Raw genomic sequence first — 21,515 nt, 5'->3', positions numbered from 1 at the left:
AGCACTAAGCTCCTGGGCCAGGACTCGGGCTCCTCTCCATGCCCAGGTTGGCCAGAGCCCTTCTCCCCTGCAACCCACAAAACCCTGGTTTCTAATTTCTGTCTCAGCATTCAATGTTTCCTATTATAATTGTTTCAGGTTCCTAACCTAGAAGCCAGTGAGCCAAACTGTTATCTGCAGACACATTTTGTTCAGCCCACGCAAAGCTGCAAGTTGCAACTCACAAACCCCAAACGTTCAAAAATCAGGCAACTTCACATTTCCATTGCAAGTTTCCAGCTTCTATTAAAAAAAAAAAAAATCCCTAGATCTGGCAACACAGGGCTGCCATCTAGAAGCTTTGTTTGGATCAGGGTCCCCGCATTCACTGACATTCACCATTTGGCCTGTGGCTAAACCCCCTGGCCATTTTCTTGCCCACAGTACTGTGCCCACAGTAATCAGTCACCATTAAGGGAGAGAGTAGTCTTAATTCATTCTGGATCTCCAGCTCCCACAATAGAGCCTGCCACATAGAAAGTATTCATGTACCCTGAGGAATAAATAAAGCTCTTCGCCACCCCCACTCCTTTTGGGTTTTGTTTCTTTGCAAAATGTCCTCATCCCACAGGGGTGGAAATCTCTTACCCAAAGGCATCTCTGGAAACACGTTCCTGGTTAAGCATAACTCAGGCAGAGACATATGGATGGAATTTATCTTTAGGTCCCCAGGGTTTTAAAATTTGTTCGAAAAAGAAAAAAGCATTTAAAAGTTAACATTCTGCTGGATCCAAGTGCTATGAATAACTTCCACTTCTAGCTTTGTTTTGCATAATCACAAACCTTGCTTCGTACACACAACCCAAGCAACGGAGCCTCCTGCTACCCGTTCCTAGGAAGTGAGATTGGCAAAGCAAGCCCGCCTAACCACCTCCTGAGCATGCTGGCTAGCAAAAATTCACTGTACACTCCAGTTTTAAACTTGCCGCAATTCCTTTGGAACCAGGAGAGGAATCCTGGGCCAGGATGAGCTGTGGCTAGATTGAGCCTGGCTATGACTTTAGTGATGTCTCAATAATTTAATTCCAAGAGGCTCCAGAATGAAGTCACTGGCTTCTTTAACCACTGATTTCACCGTTGGCTGTTGGCTGCCTTCCCCGCCCTCCAGACACACACACACACACACACACACACACACTCGTACATGGGCACGTGCAGAAGGGTACACACACATGCACACATTTGCACATGCATGCGTGCATACACAATTGTACGCATGCTCTTCCACTGCTCTGTCCTACTTGGTTAAAGACATCACCTCCCTTTCAGAGTCGACGTTTAACACCAGGAAGCCATGTAGTGTTGCCATGGATGTAGTAACAGTAACTAGATTTGCAGAGGAGCTCCTGGGTAGCAGTCCACTGCTCATTCTATCTTATTCTGTGTGGAGAAGACTGTGAATTCAGAAATACTGTCCCCATTCACAAATAAGGACATTGAGGCTCAGTGTAGCAGCACGTTCCCAATTCAACTTTCCCAAGGTCAACTTGTGAGTGAATCCCACAGCCTAGATTCGGTCAAGGGTTCGTCTGCTGCTTTGGCCTTTTTGCGTGTTGGGTTGTGCATTCTCTCCCTGGTTGGTTTCGGCACCCCTCATAATGGTGACTCTCACTTCTTCCCCTCCATTCTTAGATTCTCTCCTGAGCTACATCACAGCCGGGTAGGAAAGGTAACATTGGAAAACAATCTACATGGGTGCCATTCTTGGCTCTACCCTGGGCCAATCAACCTCTCTAACTTGGTTTTCTCATCTGGAAGACGAGAGTAAAATATTACCCTTATTCCTTAGACAGCACTGCTATTGTGTGACTAAGAAAATACACATACAGGGCTGAACACAGTGTATGAACAAAGACCATTCTCAACAAATATTAGTTATTGTTGTTATTTCTAAATTCCCGTGGGCCTGCTCCCCGCCCCCCCCAGGACCCTCCGTGCACTGACTCCACATGGCGGGCCTGCATACTGCTCGTAAACACAGGTGTCCTGGTCAGACTGCCTGGGTTCAAATCTCAGCTCTACCACTTCCTAGCAGCATGACTTTGCACAAATTACTTACTTTCTCCACATCTCTGTATCCTCATCTGTAATACACATCACAGTACTGGAGTGATGATTCGATGAGATCTCCCAAGAAAAGCACTCAGCACAATGCCTGCCACACAACACACACCTTATAAACACAAGGTGCTATTCATGTTAAGATCATGTGGGTGTTATCATAACTCAACCTGAATTCCTATCACTCCCCCCAAAGAAATGTGTCTTCTCCTAACTACCCTGGGCTGTCAATGGACCCCAAGCCCATTTCATGGCCAAACCATATAGTCAACTCCCACTGAACTTTCTTGAGTACAGGACGTGCTGCATCCCCTATGCTTAACCTGAGCCCAGGTCTATGGGCTGTGCTCGGCTGAAACACAGCTCACTCTTTCCACCCATCCCCACTGCCGTTGCCTCTGCCATGGTGCTCACCAGCACTCACATGGACCAGAGCACTCCCTCCATGCTCTGGAGCTTTGGGCCCCACTTTCCATATTTCTGCCAGATGGACCTTTCCAAATCCCAGCTCCCCTCCTCCTGACTCCCGAGGGCACCTCCTTCTTTCCGAATAGGTAAGCATGTGGTGTTTAGCAGGGCATGTCCAGGGCCGCGTGTTGAGTCTTAACTCTCCTGTCCAGCACCCACCCCACCCCCCCGTGCTGCCTCTGCCCCATTGCAAGTGAAGCTTTCTTCCCCAGATCTGCCATCTATGTCACTGCTTTTCCCTGCCCTCAATACGCTACCCTTGCTCTTGAAAGCTCATCACAGCCTCCTGTGGAAATTCCATGCATTCTGTAAAAACTCGAAACTCTGAATCAACTCCCTCTGCCTGGCTCACTAGGTCTGGGATGGGCTCAAGAATCCGCATTTTTTAGTCACCATACTGTACATCATTAGTTTTTGATGTAATGTTCCATGATTCATTATTTGTGTATAACCCCCAGTGCTCATTACAACACGTGCCCTCCTTAATCACCGGGCTAACCTATCCCCCCACACCCGTCCCCTCTGAAACTCTCAGTTTATTTCCCAGAGTCCATAGTCTCTCATGGTTCGTCTCCCCCTCTGATTTCCCCCCCTTCAGTTTTCTCTTCCTTCCCCTAATGTCCTCTGTGCTATACCTTATGTTCCACATATGAGTGAAATCAAATGATAATTGTCTTTCTCTGCTTCACTTATTTCACTTAGCATAATCTCCTCCAGCCCCATCCATGTTGATGTAAAAGTTGGGTATTCATCCTTTTGATGGCTGAGTAATATTCCATTGTATATATGGACCACATCTTCTTTACCCACTCATCTATTGATGGACATCTCAACTCCTTCCACAGTTTGGCTATTGCAGACATTGCTGCTATGAACATTGGGGTGCATATGGCCCTTCTTTTCACTACATCTGTGTCTTTGGGGTAAATACCCAGAAGTGCGATTGCTGTACTGTATGGTGACTAATATAATAAAAAAACAATCTCCATTTCAAATAAAGCAGATACATATCAGTATTAAGAAAGCAATGAGCTCAACCTAATGTTGGAGATCTTACACTGAGCTTCACTCCCTAGTAAGTTATTACCACAGAAGGATCACTACACGGAAGACTTAATAAAGGGCCACATATGAACCCTGGGTTTGGTTATTAATGTACTGAATTATGTTTTTATTGTAATTCTTTCTTCTTTACTCTTCTATGCTTAAGGGATCTGCTCATATAAATGACTGCAGGATAAATAAAGCTGACAAACACACACACACACACACACACACACAAATCTGCATTTTGAACAAGTATGCCAGGGTTCTGTGGTGTGGATACAACAAAGAATCACATTTTGAGAAATACTTTCCTTTTTTAAGCCTATAAAAATGCAACCTTGTTGATAAAGACTTTTTGATGTAATCTACTCCTCTTCCTCCTCAGGGCACTAAGCATCTTGCTGTTAAGAACTGTCGTCTTTTCCGAGGCTGCTGGGAAGCTCAGTGCTAAATGTGTCAGCTGCCATTGGCAACATCCAACACTGTGTTTGTGCATTTTGGTCTATGACATTCATCCCAGGCTTCCAGGCTTTTCCACCCCCTTTTTGTGTTTTCCCTGTACTCTGGCTAACTCTATTGTTGTTGTTTTTTCCTTTTACTATTCTATGCATTTTGTCAGCCTTCCCAAATCCTCTGATTGATTACACAGAGTGTATGTAAATAAAACAGTCATCCTACTTTCACACTCACTCTTCGCAACCATCATGAGAACAGCCCATCCTATGCCTTGAGCTGCGATGGCTTTGTGGTCATGTCTTGCTGACCCATGCCCTCATAGTGCGGACACAATCCTCATGTCTGCATTTCCCGTAGCATGTGCACCAGTATGCTTGACATGTAGCCATCATATAAGGGTCTGTTGTTCACAATGACGGGCTGTGTGCACGCGGGAACATGAACTCTGGCCAAGTGGCTATAGGCAGTGTTTTGGTTGTCAAACACAGACAGATGTGCACGGAAAAAGAGCTAATGCGTCCATTCTCGATATACAATGTTTATGAACATATCTAACTAACTTTAATTGTCACTGACTTGGGTATAATGATTAACTGTAGCATTGTTTGCTGCTGTCTGGATTACCCCAGCACTGCAGCAAATTATTGGCTTGTAGAGATGAGTGACTAGGTAGAGGGAGGAAGCAATATGTATTGTCACAAGGACTCCCTGTTCAACCTCAAAACCGAGGCTTGTTACAACCTCACATGAGCTGAACTTGGGTGTTGGGAAAGGGCTACAGACTGCTGGGGCAGGAGCACGTGGTAAATTCAGATGAAGGATGACCAAGACACCTGAGCAATGTCCAAACCCAGCCTCCTAACACAGCTGCTGCCCGGAAGGGCTCTGAGATCAACATGCCAAAGGATGATGGTCCATGAGAGGTAAACTGATGTTCTCTTGCCATAATCTGGATGAGCCAAGTGTGAGCGCACAGCCTAATTTGGAATTCCTTAACACTCAAAATAACCTCAGTGCTCTCTTCCTAAACTGGGCCCAAGAAGGAAGCAGATGATAAGCCCTCAAAATGAAGAATGTGTGCAGTTCAGGAAAGGGATGATTCACAAGAGTGTGGGGAGGGTTTATGGAAAGCCACAGATGCCATGCATCAGGGCTGGTCACCGCAGGACGTCCAGGCCACCCTGGACCAGGAAACAAAGGCCGAGGGAACGGTTATCAGAACTGGAGAGAAAGCTACATGGAGTGAGCCCCCTGACCTGAGCTGAGACCGTGGCTAAATGTTTAACAAGTGGCTCTCAGAAGGAAAATTAAAAACTCTGATTTGCAGCATTGCCGATTTCTCTGGTGCAAATATTTCCACCACAACTGATTTCCAGCTACCCATGTGACATTGCTGAATGGGGAGGTGGAAAGAGACGTGTCCCTCTGGCTCTCACAAGCCAGGCCCCGGCACACTGGACAAGTAGCCCTCCCGACCCAGCATGGAAGAAGCCTGGGGAGTGAATAGTCTGGCTCCACTCTCCTCCTTTCCTCCAATCACCGCTAGGCCTCTCACAAGCTGAACCCAAACAGAAAACAGAAGGTAAGGATACTACTGAGCAATGCCTGCAATCAGCAACGGGGTCCAAAGCAGGTGGGGAAGGTAGAGAGGGGGGCGATGAGCCAGCCATCCAGAGACAGCAGGCACAGCTCAGAGCAGCTGTTTGGGTCTCTTCGATTTCAATTACAGATAAAGTGTTCATGGTCACTGTGATGGCCCAAGGAAGACGGGGCTCAGGGCAACTGGAGGCTAACAGGGCACACTGGGGATATTCATTTCTGTTTGGAAAGAAAGGGGTTACAAAGCCCCTGGAAGGAGGGATTCCAAATTCAGTTGGTTCATTCGCCAACTGAGTCATCTGCTCACCCTAGCTGGGGGTCTCCGATGGCGTTTACTATGGCAGACGCTGGTGTTAAAGACAGACAGGGGAGACTCCAGCCCTGAGAAGCTCACAGACTGGGTGGGGGTGAGGGGCAAAATCCAAGATAAACATCATGCCCTTCCACCTTTCTGACCAAATCAATAGCTCCCTATCACCCAAGAATAATCTCCGCCTTCCCTCCCGGGGCTCGCAACACAAGTCTGGCCCCACCCACCTCTCCAGCTTCACCTCCTGCTCCTTCCCTCCACTCACTCAATGTGCAAGTCACCTTGGCTTTATCGCTTTTGCTGGGACACATCAACCTCATTCCCATCTCAGGGCCTTTGTCCTTGCTATGCCCTCCCCCACGATGCCATCTCCCTGAGCTCCTGGCATGCCTGGCTCCTTGGCATTGGGGTCTCAGCTCAATGTTGACTTCTCAGGGAGGCCTCCCCTGCCTGTCCCTTGTCCTCCAGGGAATAAGCTCCATCTGGTGAAAAGGTTGTGTAGGAGCTGAGCTCTGGGCATTCGTGAAGCAGCCGAGGTCTTGCCGAGTGGGCCTGCCATGCGTTCTCTTCCATGTCGGGTCCAGGTAGCCTCACAGGACCTCCAACAGGGGTACCAGCTCCCACTCTTGTGCCCTTGTGGGTGCATCTTATAGACGAGTAAGCTGAGCATTAGCAGTGCAAGGCTCAGGGGTGGGATGTACAGGATTTATTTATTTGGCTTCACTGTAATGTACTGATCTAATGGTAAAATACAAGCCCCAAGACACCAGGGATATTTTCTTGTTCTATCTTTAGCCCATAGTAGGTGCTAGTCAGTACTCTATAAATCTCTGATGGATGGACGGGTTGATGAACGAAGAATGAGTTCTTCACCTCCAGCCACACAGTGGAACCTGGTTACCACCTAGACTGTGAAAGACGTGGACGGAAAGCCATGAGGCACGAGAAGGGGAAGAAGTCACCTGGCCAGCAGGAGCTGTTCCACACACACTCAGGGAATGGGAGTGGGGGACATGCTTCTAATCTGACTTTCCTAAAATGGGAATACACTTCCACATCATTGAAGGTATTCTAGCAGGAAATGAGCAGCCGGGCTGTGGCAATGGGGATCGGAGGTGGGACTGGGCAAGTGGGAGCAAGGGCTTAGACTTCAGGTATTCCTTTGAAATGTGTTCATTTGAGGAAAAGAGAATTTTTGATCAAGTTTCCAACAAATGGAATGAGATCCCCAAGGTTTATGGGCTTTTCCTCATGCATGGGGTGCCATTTCTATTTCTCTTCATCTGAAGGACTCTTAGTTCGTGCATCTCAAAGCCAGCTCCTTGGTGGAACCATCGATGGCCCCCACAGAGCTCATCTCTCCATCCTTGGGGTCCTTTGTTTATTTGTAAATGCAGCCAGCATCATGCATGTCACCCACCAGGGTGGTGCTTTCTATACCTGTGTTCCTACTGAATTCCCACTCCCTCGAGAGTAGAGTTCCTACCACCTTCTGCAGCTTTGTCCCCCATCCAAGGGCCCAACACAGAGCCCTGCACAAAGCAAATACCCATTAGGTGTCTGCTGACTGACTGCTTGATGGAGCCCCAGAACTGATGAGCAAACGGGCACATGAAGAAGGAATAAAAGCATCAGTCAGGTAGCTAATGGAAACTGCTCGGAACACGGCAGGAGGAAGCAAATGAATGAAAGAATAAGTACAAAAAAGAATAAATAAGTAAGTGCGTGGGTTCTCTAAAGTCATGAATCCCTGCCGGGCTTTAGAGCAAATCTCTGGCTTCTCCTTCACTTACCATTTACCCAGCAACAGATACAAAAGTACTTGTGGCTGGTAGCAGATTGCATAACTTACCCTTTCTCCATCTAAGAGCAAATGAGCCCGGAAGATGACGGCGTCATTTATGGGGACCTCTTCGTTCCTGTATAAGATCTGAAAGACCCGGCTGTGCACGGCGTTCTCATGGGCGCAGGCTGAGTGCAGGTTGCTGCTGTCTGCAAAACAAGAACCAGGAGGAGCCCATGAACTCCAGGCCTGCCCTGTCCCTGCAGCCTCCTCTGCTGTCAGTCCAGCTCAAGGAAGGTCACGGCCCCCAAATGCACTGTGGTGTCCAAAGATTAAAACCATAGAAGAATGGCATCCCGTCCTATAAAGACTGCTGTTGAGGGAACGGGGCTGGCATCTTGGAAGAACCTTATGGATCCCTTACACACCACATGATCTGACCTTGTCATGTAGTGCTCCTCGGCTAGAAATTGGTGTCTGCTAAATTACTCAACTGCTCACATGTGCCCTCCTCTGTGAGCCCTTCCGTAATCCTCCTCTCCTGAAATCAGGAGGGAAGAGAACAGAGAGATAAGGACAGAAACTTCTTTTCCTTCTCCAAGGACTTCTTAGTGCCCATAGAATCTCTCTCCTGAAAATGTCATTCACATAACATGTATGATGCGGAAAACACCCTGTCTTGAGTTTTAGATTAAGTGAATTCTAATGGCATTAGACATCAAGTTTTCAAAGGAACTTGTTCGACTCAGTGTCTTCCAAAGCATTCTAAATACACCCTAATCCCTAAACTTTGTCTGCAAGTTGAGTTCAACTTCAGGAAGACACATCTATCTGATGATGACGAGAGACTTGACTGCATCCGCTGACCAGAGTTATGGAAAGCAAACAGGTGAATTTCTCAGAACCACTTAACACATGAACTGCACCCTAAGGAAAATATAAAAACATTCTCAAATAAATAAGGCTAATATTTCTCTAATATAAGGCAATGATTACCTATTCATAAAATGACCAGCCATGTGGTACTTTACAGCTTCCAATATGCTTTCATGTATGTTACTTTTCCTTAATCTTTCCAGGAAATTGCTAAGGAAGATTTTACTACAGATGAAGAGAGCACAGCTCAAAGGAAAAGAGGCAGGAGTCTTGGTATTTGTTATGTGATGAGGCATCGTGTGGCTTCATCATCACATCTATCTATTTAACAACCAAGAAGTCTCAGGTGATTGACTAAAATGCATCCATCTCCTAGCAAAATGTAGGTCCTCTATAAATCACTACAGAAAGAATGAAATAGCATGTTTGCAAAGAAAGCCCAGAAAATAACAGGAAAAAACCAGTGCAACCAGCAAAGAAAAACAGCTCAAGTGCAGTGTGCATTGTCCTCGGATAGCTTGAAGAATCCCAGGGAAACAGGAAGAAAGGGTCACTCTCAGCGCCCAATGCAGAGTGATGTGCAAGCCAACACCTGCCTTGTAGCTTCAGCAGACGGAAGAAAAACATGTAAAATCCCAGGTGATTACCAAGGCTGCTCAGATGTGCCTGCTCTAATTTGCACTTTGTCATGAAGGAAACAGAACTGCCAGGCTAATGCAGACCTATTTAGATCCGCTGGATTCAAAGTGATGTGGCCTTTAAATAGAAGTGATCCTTGTGTGCAAATGCCTCTCTGTTTTTATTTGCTGCACCAGCCCTCTCTCTATCACTGTCAAGGCCTAGTTGTTCTATCAGCCAGCCCAACACCGTGGCAAAGGATGGATGGGGTAAAGACTCTGAAGGTCAGAGCAGCACTGAGCCATCTAGTACCAGGAGGGACAACCAGCAAAACAGTTCAATCATCGGCCTTTTTGGGCAAGTGACATCACCCCTTATAACCAAAGCTTTCCACGTGAAAAATGGGCATATCCACCCTGACCTCCTGAGATCTGTATAGACATAAGGAGCATAAAATAAATCAAGATCCTAAGACCAGGCACATACTGGGTGTGCAATATGCAGTAGGATGACTCTAATTATGCTTAGAAAAAAGTCTGAGCGTTTTCTGTTGAATACAGTTCCACTGGCCACATTTTTTTTTAAGATTTTTAAAATTTATTTGAGAGAGAGAGAGAGCATGCATGTGAGCAGGGGGAGGGTCAGAGAAAGAGAGAGAATTTCGAGCGGACTCTCCACTGACCACAGAGACTGACCTGGGGTTTGATCTCATGACCCCAAGATCATGACCTGAGCTAACATCAAGAGTCAGACGCTTAACCAACTGAGCCACCCAGGCATTGCCCACTGGCCACATTTCTATGGCAGATTAAACTCCTCTGACTTTGAGAAGATTGACAAACTGGACCATAGGACTCAATGATATTTACAGATCACCAAATCCCAAAATGCCCCCATTAGGCCCAGGATGAAGCATTTCTTATGCCCTATGGGACTTCCTGTGTCATTTTCTTATCACTATTAAGTAGGGCATAAAACAGGTGTCTTCTTACAAGGGAAGGCTCGCTGATCACGGCCACCGTCTGGGACTGTGGGCATCACTGAGACAGTGCCTGTCTCCTTCATTCCCACTGGGGTTCTTGCCTCAACAATGACAACGCACACTCTGATACCTTGCCCATTATCTTGGCTCCCTCTTCCTGACATTCTGCAGGAAATGTGACTTTCTTCTCCTTGGCAAGGCCTCTTCCTGGAATTTCTGGTACCGGCTCTCCAGCTCATTTTATGGAGCCCTCCTTGGCAAAGAGAAGGCGCTTATTCCAGCTCACCCTCCTTGTATGCACCAGGCACTGGGCACCCAGAGTTGGGGAATGTGCATGCTCTCTCCACCCTTAAAGACCTTGGGGATATTCGGGATGCTGCCCTTACTTAGCTGTGGGGTAAAGAGCCACATCTCTCTTTAGAATGCTTTTACTTGTTTGGTAACCGGATTTCTACTCAAGTGGTCCAAGGAGAAGGTGTAGACTAGAGTCTCCCCAAATATCTGTCTGCTTCCATGTGTGCCAGGGTTGTACCATGCATAAGTATCTGGAAGGACAGCTGGAACTTTAAGGGCAAACGAAGTAGTGGAAAGAAGGTAGGAGAAGGAAGAAAAAGGAATGGAAAAGAAAAGGAGAGGCGAGGAGCAGGGGAAAGAGAATAGGACAGAGGCAGAGGGACTCCTCCATGGCTCCCACCAATCAAGAAGTGAGTTTTGAACAGCTTAATCTGGAATTTCAGGCCAGAAGGCAAGAGTAAAAAAAATTTTTAGGTTCTGCTGAGTTCCCTCCCCCTGCCCCCCACCCTGCCCACAAATGAGTGATATCAACAATCTGCGTATGTACGTTATCTCTAAATGTCTACAACCTGGAGGATGACCTTCCCTCCGCGGGGAGACCCCACCAGCCCCAGGGGCCTCTGTGAGTGTAGATCACAGAGTGTAGGTGCTGTTCATCTGACATGGACCCTCTGCCCCAGAGTACAAGCCTGCAGTACTCTCGTGGGCATTTACTTGTGGAATGAATCCCACTCCAATTCCAAGAACATGGCCTTGGCTCTGCTTGCACATAGGAGCTCCCCGGATGATCAGGTTTGTACTCAACAGTCAAAACTCTGGGAGACTCCTTCCAACCCTCCAGGCCTGGAGACAGCTGGGTGAGATGTGGACTCTTGACCAAAGAAGATGCTGAGAAGCGATCACTGAATTTCTTCAAATGGAGCCCATATTCCGATGTGAGAATCCTCCAACATGTCCGAGCTCATAGAAGTGGAAAAGCCAAGTTAGATTAAGAGCAACTCAAGGTCAGGACCTTGGCTTTCTTATCATTTAACACGGGACTTCCTTTCTCGCTCTCTCGCTCTTTCTCTCTCTCGCTTGCTCTCTCTTGCTCGGTCTCTAATAAATAAATAAAATCTTTTAAAAAGGGGTGGGAGGGCGCCTGGGTGGCTCCGTAGGTTAAGCATCTACCTTTGGTTCAGGTCATGATCCCAGGGTGCACTGTTTTTCTAGAGAATGACCAGAGTGACTTCCCATATCACTTAAGTGTTTTCTGGCTGGTAGGACCAGGGAACACTAATTGCCAAGCTTAGAGAGGTATGACATGCCCTTCTGTGATTCCACCAAAGCTGCTAGTTTCCTTGGAAACCCTGTCACAAGAGTGCAAGTAAAACAAGTAAAACACAGGGAAGTATAACCCCTGGGAGCACACAGCCAAGGCACTGATGAGTCTTTCTGGAGTTTGGAAGTGGGGAGACCCACTGGACTGGGACAGACTTTCCCCAACCAAAGAGGTGTAAACATACTGAATGGATAAGGCACTACCCTTTCCCAGAAATAAAGGTAGCTTGAGGAAAGCTGGACCCGAGGATGATGACTCTGGATGTTCACAGTGGCCCAAGGATTCATGAGTAGAAGGGTTGGTTTGGTCACATTACGAGCTGGAAAGTTCTGTGGATCCATCTAACTTGGCACAAAGGTTGTGTTCTGAATAGCAATGGCTGAACATGTAAATGTCACCTAAAAAGTGATCATCGGAAGTCCTGAGGCAGGGGGCCCCCAAGCCCTATGCAGACGCCTGGACCAGCAAGGAGCTCACCATTGAGGCTACAAACTTCTTGGCACTCTAAAGAACCCCCTTCAACAGAACACCCGTATCCCATGAGAAGCCCCAGTAGCAAGAGACCGATCAGACCCAGTTCCTTCCTAGCCTGGCTTTCAAAACAGGATCTCACTTCGTGTAAGCCTGGAACTCCTCAGCCAATGTGAGATGAGGGAAGCATTTCTGCTAACAGAACATTCAGATACAAAAGCACTTCTGTGAAATGTCTGAAGAGATGTGAATGTACTTGGACCTTCAATTTTTGAAGTACATCATATTGGTGACAATAAAAGGCTATATTTTAGTTGTCATTTGTGTTGCCATTTGAAAAAATACAAACATTTTCCTTGCTTTCTACTTAAAATATGGGATGCCCATGGAATATTAATGTGTTGCTTTAATGAACAAGGATATGAGTTTCTGCCTTACCCATAATCCCAGATTAGTATGTTTTTGTGTTTTTTGCTATAAAACATGTTCACGTATTCATTAAATTCTTATTAATCACCTGCTATGTGTCAGGTCCTATGCAAGACAGTGGAATTCAGAAATGGACAATCAGAGTTCCTTTTGGGGTGTATCCATCTTGCACATCTGTCCGTGGAGCAGGGAATGGGTAATCCCTTTGTTGTTCATTTCCACAGACATCTCCTTGTCTGAATGCATGTCTCATCTCTCCAGATACACTGCATTATTTGCAACATCTTATATGGCCTATTCAACCAATTTGAACTGAGGTGGCGAGTTACATACAACCAACTGGGTTTGAGCACAGACGTTGTTATTTATTAACTACATGGCTTGGAAACATCGCTTCTCTGTAGGGTATAATAAATACCAAAATTGTTCACCCATTGTGAATTGCTCCATAGACGCTGGCCTGGGATTGGTTTGAGCTCTAGCTACTTTATATCCCTCATCTCACTTGACCTTAGATATGAGAGTCTTCATTTTACTCACAAGGAAGCTCAGGATCACAACAGTTAAGTTACATCCTCACCACCAAATATAGTAGATGGTACATAGGGGACTCCGAATCTTGTTGCATTCTTTCGTCCTAAGTTTGTCTATTCACTCATGTGTTATTTAACTAAACAACCACACAGGCAATATGGTGTACATAACACCAGTCGCTGGTGATGGTACAACAATGACAAGGGATATTCTCCAACATTTAGTCCAACGTTTCCCAAGTTCGTTCTCTCCTCGCTGGACTTGCTACTCCACCATTTCTGTTTTGCAGAAGAGGTGATGTCCTGGAATGATGGAACAGTGGGCTGTGCATACTATAGTCACTCGGATATTCACAGAATCCATCCATGAAGTCATTACTAATGAGTGCAGGGTGAAGGGGGTTGGTGCTCAGAAGTTTCTGAATGCCAGCAATAGTTCCAACACCCAGGATATCGGACTCCTAGCCTCCTCCGCATGAAGAATCAAGTTACGCAGCAGATACCATGGCCTGGCAGAAATTCATGTTTATAGAAACTAAACCAATGAATGCAGAAAAAAACACCACTTAACCTACTGAAAATGAACAAGGGCTGCCGCTGCAATTCAGCAGTGAGCCTTCTCCCATCTACACTGAGCAGCCTTAATTACTTAATTATAACCATGGCGACCTACCTATTAGAGGGAGCCCGGTAAGGACAGCACTTGATAATACTCTGCTAGCCAATAACATGCACGGCTATGTCATCTCAAAAGTAAAAGGCCAGCATGTCGCCTCTAATATACTCCAGTGGCCCACCCGGCCTCCTGCAGTTCTGTCCTAACCACCCAGCCAACCCAGGTTCTTCCACGTGCACGTCAATGGCAGAGTCCAGTATACAACCTCCTGCTTTTGTAAGAATAAGAAATGGATCTGAGTGAAACGCCATGCGTTTGCCCGGGGCTCTGGCATTTGTCCACTGTGCTCCTGTGAACAAGGAACTTACCCGGGTGTGAGCCTCAGTTTCCTCCCCTGTGAACTGGGGATGAGAGAGAACTCCCATTCTAGGGCTGGAGGGGTTGAACAAGATGACCTGTGGGAGCACCGGGCACATGGGGGTGGCACATCACAGGTGCAGCTCCGTGGACAGCAGGGTGTCGCCGATGTGACTGTAAACAGGACCCACAACAGAATTCCACCAGCTACTAGTGAAACTGTCAGGGGAAGTGCGAGGGGAATCCTCAAGTGTCCCTCAGCTCTGGGGAGAGAGCGGGCTTGGACCAGAGCAGGGGATATTGCTTGCAAGGATGGAGGAGCATGGAGAATCTCCCTGCTTTCTAGCTGGGAGACTTCAGGTGAATTTTAACTCCCCCAGCCTCAGTTCGGAGGAAAAATAACAAACTATGGCTCTTTTTTGCTTGACCACCTCGCTTCCCCCTTGATCCCACGGGATGTCTCCTCCTGCACCTCCCGCCTCTCTGCATTGTAGACCCCCATCAGGGTCTTGGACCCACGTCTGTTCTCCTTTATGGGCTCTTGTCTCTCCCCAGGGGACCCGAGCCACTTCCAACACTTTATACCCCACTCTCTCCCACGTGGGTGCGCACCATCCCTCCGCCCTGCACCATCATTGCTTTGATGTCCGATACACACCCTAAACTTACATGCCCAAGACAGAACCTCTGCTCTCGTTTCCCAAACGTGCTTCTCCCCCAGTCTCTTACTCACAGTAGGACAATGCTTCTCCCTCACCCCCTTAACCAATCATCTGCGAATCTTGCACATTCACATTCAAAACGTGGTTCTGATTAATCCTTTCTCTGTCGTTTTAGGATTTTCTCTCAATATTGAGCATGCTTCTACTATTACCACGCTTGAGTCTGTTAATGTAAAATATAAACCGGGCATCATCACCCCTCATGGCACTCAGAATAAAATCTAAATTCACTGGTCCTAAATGATTGGTGTGGATGCTGCGGTCAAGGCGAGGGCTGAGCACAGCCGGCGCTTCGGGCAGTGTCCCGGCCGGGCAAACATTTACAGAATGCACGGCTGCCCAAAGCTCCAAGTGACCCAATCCCTGAGAATCTGGCAGTGGCGTTTAATAAACATTTGTGGAAGTGTGCTGAACCTCAGCTTGAGCAGCTAGCTCCCGAGGCTGGCTCTGTTTCCTGCTATGTCCTCACGATGGCCCGGCACCCACACCGATCCATGCCCCCCTGCAAACAGCAGGCGCTAAGTACGCCTGAAAGGGACAACAGGGGGTTTTCTGAGAAGGGTGTAAGGCCCTGTCTTCTCATCCTGAAACCCTTTCTGTTAGTAAGTCATTAAGAGACAGCAAATGGGCGACAAAGAGCCCTGTTTATGTGATTCAGACTTTTCTGAGCCATCTGCCTTGGCCATATGCTTCCCAAGGAGAACGAAGAAGAACCACAATTGCAGCTAATCGAATATTTGCGGGAGCGGCAGCGACCACGCCCAGGCCCAGTCGTGGTCCCTGGTATGTTGCAAGGAGCACAGAGCCATTCCCCAGCCCACGGTGACCTCGGCCTTCACGGGAAGCCACAGGACGTAGGAGGCAGTGTGCTTTGCTACCACAAAGCAGGCCCCCCCCCCCCCACCCGCCCAGCGTCAGTGCTGAGCAGCTGAGAGCAGGTGGTCACGCCGCCTTCTCCTTCCACAGAGACGGAAGGTCCCTCAGAGGGAGGGCCAGCCCCACTGCCCAGGGCTGAGCCAGGACTGACCAGTCCAGAAAGATTAGCAGCCCAGCCCCCTCCTGCCTCCAAGGACTGTCCCCAACCCTGCCCCTCGCCAAGCCATGAATGAGCGGAGCTCTTCAGTCACAGGACAGTCTCACCTGGACCCTGTCCTCCTCTGCCTCACTTTTCCCCTACTGGATTCCTCCATCCTGCTCAGTAGGGCATGCACCTGGGCCGTACCTGTAGCTGGGAGAGGGGGCAGGATATTCCGAGTAGGTTAGCGCAGGGGCCCACCAATTAGAACCCACGCCAGCAAGAGTGATGAGCGGGATCCTGCAGGCCATCTGGTGGGCCAGGCATACCTCCTTGATCTATGGATTGTAGGGAATGGGAGGATCTGGGGGAGGGGCCAGGCCAACGAGCCAATGGGGTGGGGCGCTTGGGAAGTTTAGGGCAGGGGCTACTATGATAACTGCATACTGGCAGAGTACCGCCCCCGGTTCAAAAGAACAAGGCACCTTTACTGCACGTGCAGGTCAGCCCAGCCCTCCTTGCTGAGACCTGCTCCTGCAGCCAGGGCTGTGTTCTCAGCCTACATCCTTCATCCCTCACTTCCTCCCTCTAAACCCCAGGGCGGCCCAGAGTGGCCTGAGCTGGTCCTCCAGGACACGGATGCGCCTGCACATTCCCCTTCCCTCTAACAGCTCCTTCTCCTGCCGTGGGACATCTGTGCCAAACGCCACAGAAGCGCAGTCTGTCCATGTGTGAACTTGGGGATTACTCCAGGGCCAGCGCTCCCCTCTCCAACTCAGACCTCCTCCATCTCTCCTCAGGCTCTCCTGCTGGCCTGCCTGCCGTAGTCCCAGCTCAACCGGTGATCTGGATCCCGATGGGTCACCCTGACTCAGACCTGGCCCCAGCCGAGCCTGGTAATTGACCTTCAACTCCACATGCAGCAAGTGCAGGACAGATGGGTTGCTACCACATGCCCTGACCAAGTTCTGGGATCCTTCTCCATCTGCACTTCTGCACTTGCCCCCACCAGCTCCCGCCCACAATCGGACCAGTCTCGGGCATAGCTGGGCCATATAGAACAGCCCTCCCCTTATTTGGCACCAACACTTCAGGGAATAGGAGCCGAGGGCCTGATGCAGGAGCTGATCCCTTTCCATCTTTCTGACCTATTTCAAACGCTCTTGCTGTGAGCAAGCTTTCTCTGACTGCCACAGCTTAGAGTGAATGTCCTCACCTCTGGATCCCATAAGTTTACTTTTCAACACCTCTTACCACTTAGCATTCAGAAGATGCTATCCTTCTATCCACTGCTCCCCCCAACACACACACACACACACACACACACACACACACACACACCGCTCATCAAACATATTGAAAATGCAGGGCCCGTGCAGGACTTAAGACTCAAGACAACCCCCATTCTTAACAAAGACCATCATTGTGTTTCCTTGAATAAAGGTTATGATTTCCTCCGTGGAATCACCTGTTGAATTTTGTACTTCGAACCTATCATAGATGATCAATACAGTTTGTTTGGTCAATTATACAGATATGTTGAGAAAGTGAGAGGAACATTTGAGAGCTTCTTTAGGCTGCTGGGACGTGGCGGGGGGCACTGAAAAGCTGGGTTAGAGTCTACATCTTTCCTTAGTACAAGATCATGATGTTCTTTGAATCCCTTTGCTTTCTGTGAAATGGAAGTATAATCTCTAATTACAGAGTGGTCATGAATATCAAGCAGGCAAGGGAAATGAGTATCTATGGTTCACTATAAATGAACATTATTGTTCAGTGTTCTAATCACTTTCTTAACTATGTTTTTTAGTCAGGAGGCATTAGCTCATAGTGACTTCCACCATGCCAAATACAAGTTCTTCCTGTTCACTGATTATTTTCCGAGGTCCTAAGTGGGTAATCTACATATAATCTATATATCTGTAGATACTTGTATGTATATAAATATATATATTAAAGATTTTATTTTTGTACTGAGAGTGTGTGAGCAGGGTGAGGGGCAGAAGCAAGGGAGGGAGAGAATCTCAAGCAGACTCTGTGCTGAGTGAGGACCCTGACACAGGGCTCCACCTCACAACCTTGAGATCATGACCTGAGCCCAAATCAAGACTTGGATGCTTAACCGACTGAGCCACCCAGGCGCCCCTAGAAATATTTTTTGAATATTCTTTACCCTCGGACTTTTTCCCCACTTAGCTTTCTGCTTTTCATCCATGAAGGCCCTACTTACTTGTCCCTTTTTCCAAAGTTCTTCCCTCAGAGCTCCAGCAGGGATAATCACCCCTCCTCTGTCCCCGCAATATTTTGCACCAGCTTAAGGACACCTGTCATGCAGAGGTACAGCTCTTGGTGTTTTCTGTAACTAGACTGAAGGTCCCTCTAAGCCTGCAGAGTCCATCACTCACCACTGGGCTCTTGGCATCTAGCAAGGAGCTTGGCATAAATGGCAGACGATTAATATTCCTTAATGAATTGAAAGCCTCATCTTCATCTCAAAATCCTGCCTGTGTCTCAATGACCTTTCAAATGTCACCTCTTCATGGAGATGTTCCCATTTACTGTAGTTACAAGCAGCGCAGGCTCCACAATTTGATGTGTATTCAAGTTCAGACTCTCCATCCACTTGTAAATTACTTACCCTCTTGAGCCTAATGTTCTTCACATGTAAACTAATCATGAGGCCCTCTTCTTCCAAAGGGTCATTGTGATAGGTAAGACAATGTAGTTATTGTTACTAAAAACACACATCTACCCCCACTTTGTCCTTCTGTCCTTACACCAGTGTTGTGCCCCATATGGTCCACCTTCTATTTATTCATCTTGGAATCACCTTATCCCCACCCACATACTGGCCGGCTTCTCCACCCTCTACAAGCTATGTGAAGGCATAGACAATAGGCCGGTCATTTGGGTCTTCGCAGTGACCTAGGTGAGTATTTGAATAAACTAAATGCTCAATAGGAGTCTAGCAAAATAAGGGTACGGTTAGCCTATGGACCGTGATTACGCCCAAAGGAAGGCTGCGTCCTCACTAGGGAAGGTAGCTTTCCCCTTTTCATCTCTGAGCCGCTATCCTAAGTCTGAGAATCCACACATTCAATATGGGGGCTGATAGCTAAAAGACCATCACACAGTTCTATAAACCCATTTCAGAGATAGAAACCAGGAGGCTTAGGGAGATGGAGAATCCAGCTCAAGGGCAGAACCAGCATGAAACCCAGAAGCCAGCATCCCAGACCAGGGCCGTTCCTCCTGCCGCTCCCTGCCCTGTCCTGACACTCGCTGGGGATCGCTCAATGCCTTTGTGTCTGAGCAAATTCTATAACCGACATCTGAAAGTCACAGCAGCACCTGCCTGGGTGTCAGCCAACGTTTAGCCACTTGGCTCCAAAATCAGTGCCTGCCTGGGCCTATGTCCTCAGAATCAATGACTGCAGCCTTAGATTCAATACCCAGATGGCCTGCTAAGTCACGCTCGTTTGTCTTCAGTCTCCACCTTGGCGCGGAGGCAATCCTGCAAGTCTGCTGTTTCTGCATCACGGCCGCTATCCAGTGGCCAGTGTAAGTTGTCGGGGGCCGGGGACAGGGGTCAGCGGGACGTCCTGGGCAGTCAGCCCCACCCAAGGCCGGGCCACCACACACACGGCTCCACACTCCTCGGGGCCACCCAGCGTCTCGACATTGCAGGTCTGCACGTCTGGGTGAGTTCCCTGGGGCTCAGGAGTGCTGTGACTCATCTCAGCAGCCACGGCGTTTGGCATAGGGCCAGAGAAAAAGTAAACTTTTCACGACAGTTTCAATTATTTTCTCTTCTTAATTTACATATCCAGCTTCTCAACTAGTTCCTTCCCAATGGCTTTTAAATATAGTCAACTTTCTCTCATTAGAAATAAAATACATACAGAAGTCAAAACTCCAAGTCCCTCCGGCCACTACCCTATCTCCCTCCTTGCTGGAGCAATGAGCTCAGCCAATGGAGGTCTACTGGTGGCCTCTCTTCTTCATTACCCAACTCACTCTTCAAACCTCCCTCCTCCCCACAAAACAAAACAAAACAAAACAAAAACCTGGTTTCTGGCCCCTGGTTCCTTGGCCACCACCAAGGGAGCATTCTATACACTGCTCAGATTTTAAGGGAAGTGTGAGCCCACATCAGGCTCAATCCCCAGCAGGATCTTGCCATGTCAGTCTACTCCTCCTCCCTGAAATACGCTCTTCCCTTGGCCTCTGGAAATAAAGCTCCACTAGTTTTATTCTTGACTCTGGTAGCCCTTCTCTGTCTCCATGGCAGAGTCACCTCTCTGAAAGTCAGGGATGCCTACACCCCTCCCCTCCAGTGCTTCCTACCACCCCTCCTGAGGTTTATTTTACTCCAAAACACAATACCATTGGAGGTTTATTGACAGTCTTTGCCCCCAACCAGAATGGAAGCCCTAGGAGAGCAGTAAGTTTGCCCGTTTGCATTCTGAGTCCGGTACATAAAATGGAATGTAACACATGGCCACTCAAAGAAATTTATGTCCCTATTCCAACTTTTCCTCTAAGTTCAAGACCTGCACGTTTAGTTAACTACCTGAAACCTTCCGCTTGGACTTCTTAAGGCACCACACCTTTAACCTGTTTAAAAATAACTTTTCCAGGGCGCCTGGCTGGCTTGGTTGCTGGAGCATGAGACTCTTGATCTCGGGGTTGTGAGTTTGAGCCCCATACACTGGGTGTAGAGATTACTCAAAAATAAAATCTTTAAAAAAAAAAAAGTAACTTTTCTATATTGCCACTAGAACAAAAAAGAAAAAAAAAGCTAAAAAGCTGCTTTCTCTTCCAAGACTCTCTATTTTATTAAGTGGTTCTATGTTCCGGTCTCTCATGTAAGCCAGAAATCTGAGAGCCATCCTTGATGTATTCGCCTTCACTTCCCAAATGTAACCCCCCAGCAAACGCTCCTGCTTTGCTCCATCTCGGCCACCAAAGGATTTGCACACAATCTCCCCACCCTTCACCTGGACCACGGAGGGATTCATTCTACTCCACCTGCCCCTCATGTGGACTGACTCCCCACCAAGTCTCCAGAGAAGAATGTTTCCAATATGCAAATAGGACCAAGCTGTTCCCCTGACCAAAAGCCTTCAGAATCTCCCCATACCTTGTAGGGTAAAGAGAAACAATTCCTCATGGAGTCCTCAAAGCCCTTCTGCCCTCCCCACCTCTCTCCCTCTCTGTCCTTATCTCACCCCTGGCTCCCCTGCTCACTGCCCTGCAGCCACACTGGCCAGCCAGTCCCTCCTTGTCACCACATCAGCTGTGCCCATGCTGTCCCCTCCACCCGCAGTGGGGCTTCTCTTCCCTGAGGACCCAACTGACTTCTGCTCACCCTCCTGCCCTCAGTTCAGGAATCCCTTTCCCCAGGAAGTGCTTTCTAATCTCCCTCACAGGGTCAAATCTTTGATTACAGGCTCTCCTTACACAATGCACCTCTCTGAGGGTCGTGATATTAGCGGGAATAAAAATGGCGACGTCC

At 47.9% G+C, this 21,515-nt stretch overlaps 1 protein-coding gene across 1 annotated transcript in view; it reads right to left on the bottom strand.

The window, feature by feature from the left end:
• FAM135B (family with sequence similarity 135 member B) overlaps positions 1-21,515 on the bottom strand; it is a 173,628-nt gene that overhangs the window by 87,635 nt on the left and 64,478 nt on the right. Inside the window, exon 3 of the mRNA XM_045899186.1 lies at positions 7,833-7,972. Coding sequence (XP_045755142.1) covers positions 7,833-7,972 — 140 coding nt within the window. The remainder of the gene's footprint in view (positions 1-7,832; positions 7,973-21,515) is intronic.

This window comes from Mirounga angustirostris, unplaced genomic scaffold (genome assembly GCF_029215605.1).
Source record: "Mirounga angustirostris isolate CCGP_5_RB_7025 unplaced genomic scaffold, mMirAng1.0.hap1 SCAF_4, whole genome shotgun sequence".
Classification (NCBI taxonomy): Eukaryota; Metazoa; Chordata; class Mammalia; order Carnivora; family Phocidae; genus Mirounga; species Mirounga angustirostris.
The sequence above is the reverse complement of the archived record's forward strand: the minus strand, read 5'-3'. Positions and strand labels throughout refer to the sequence as shown.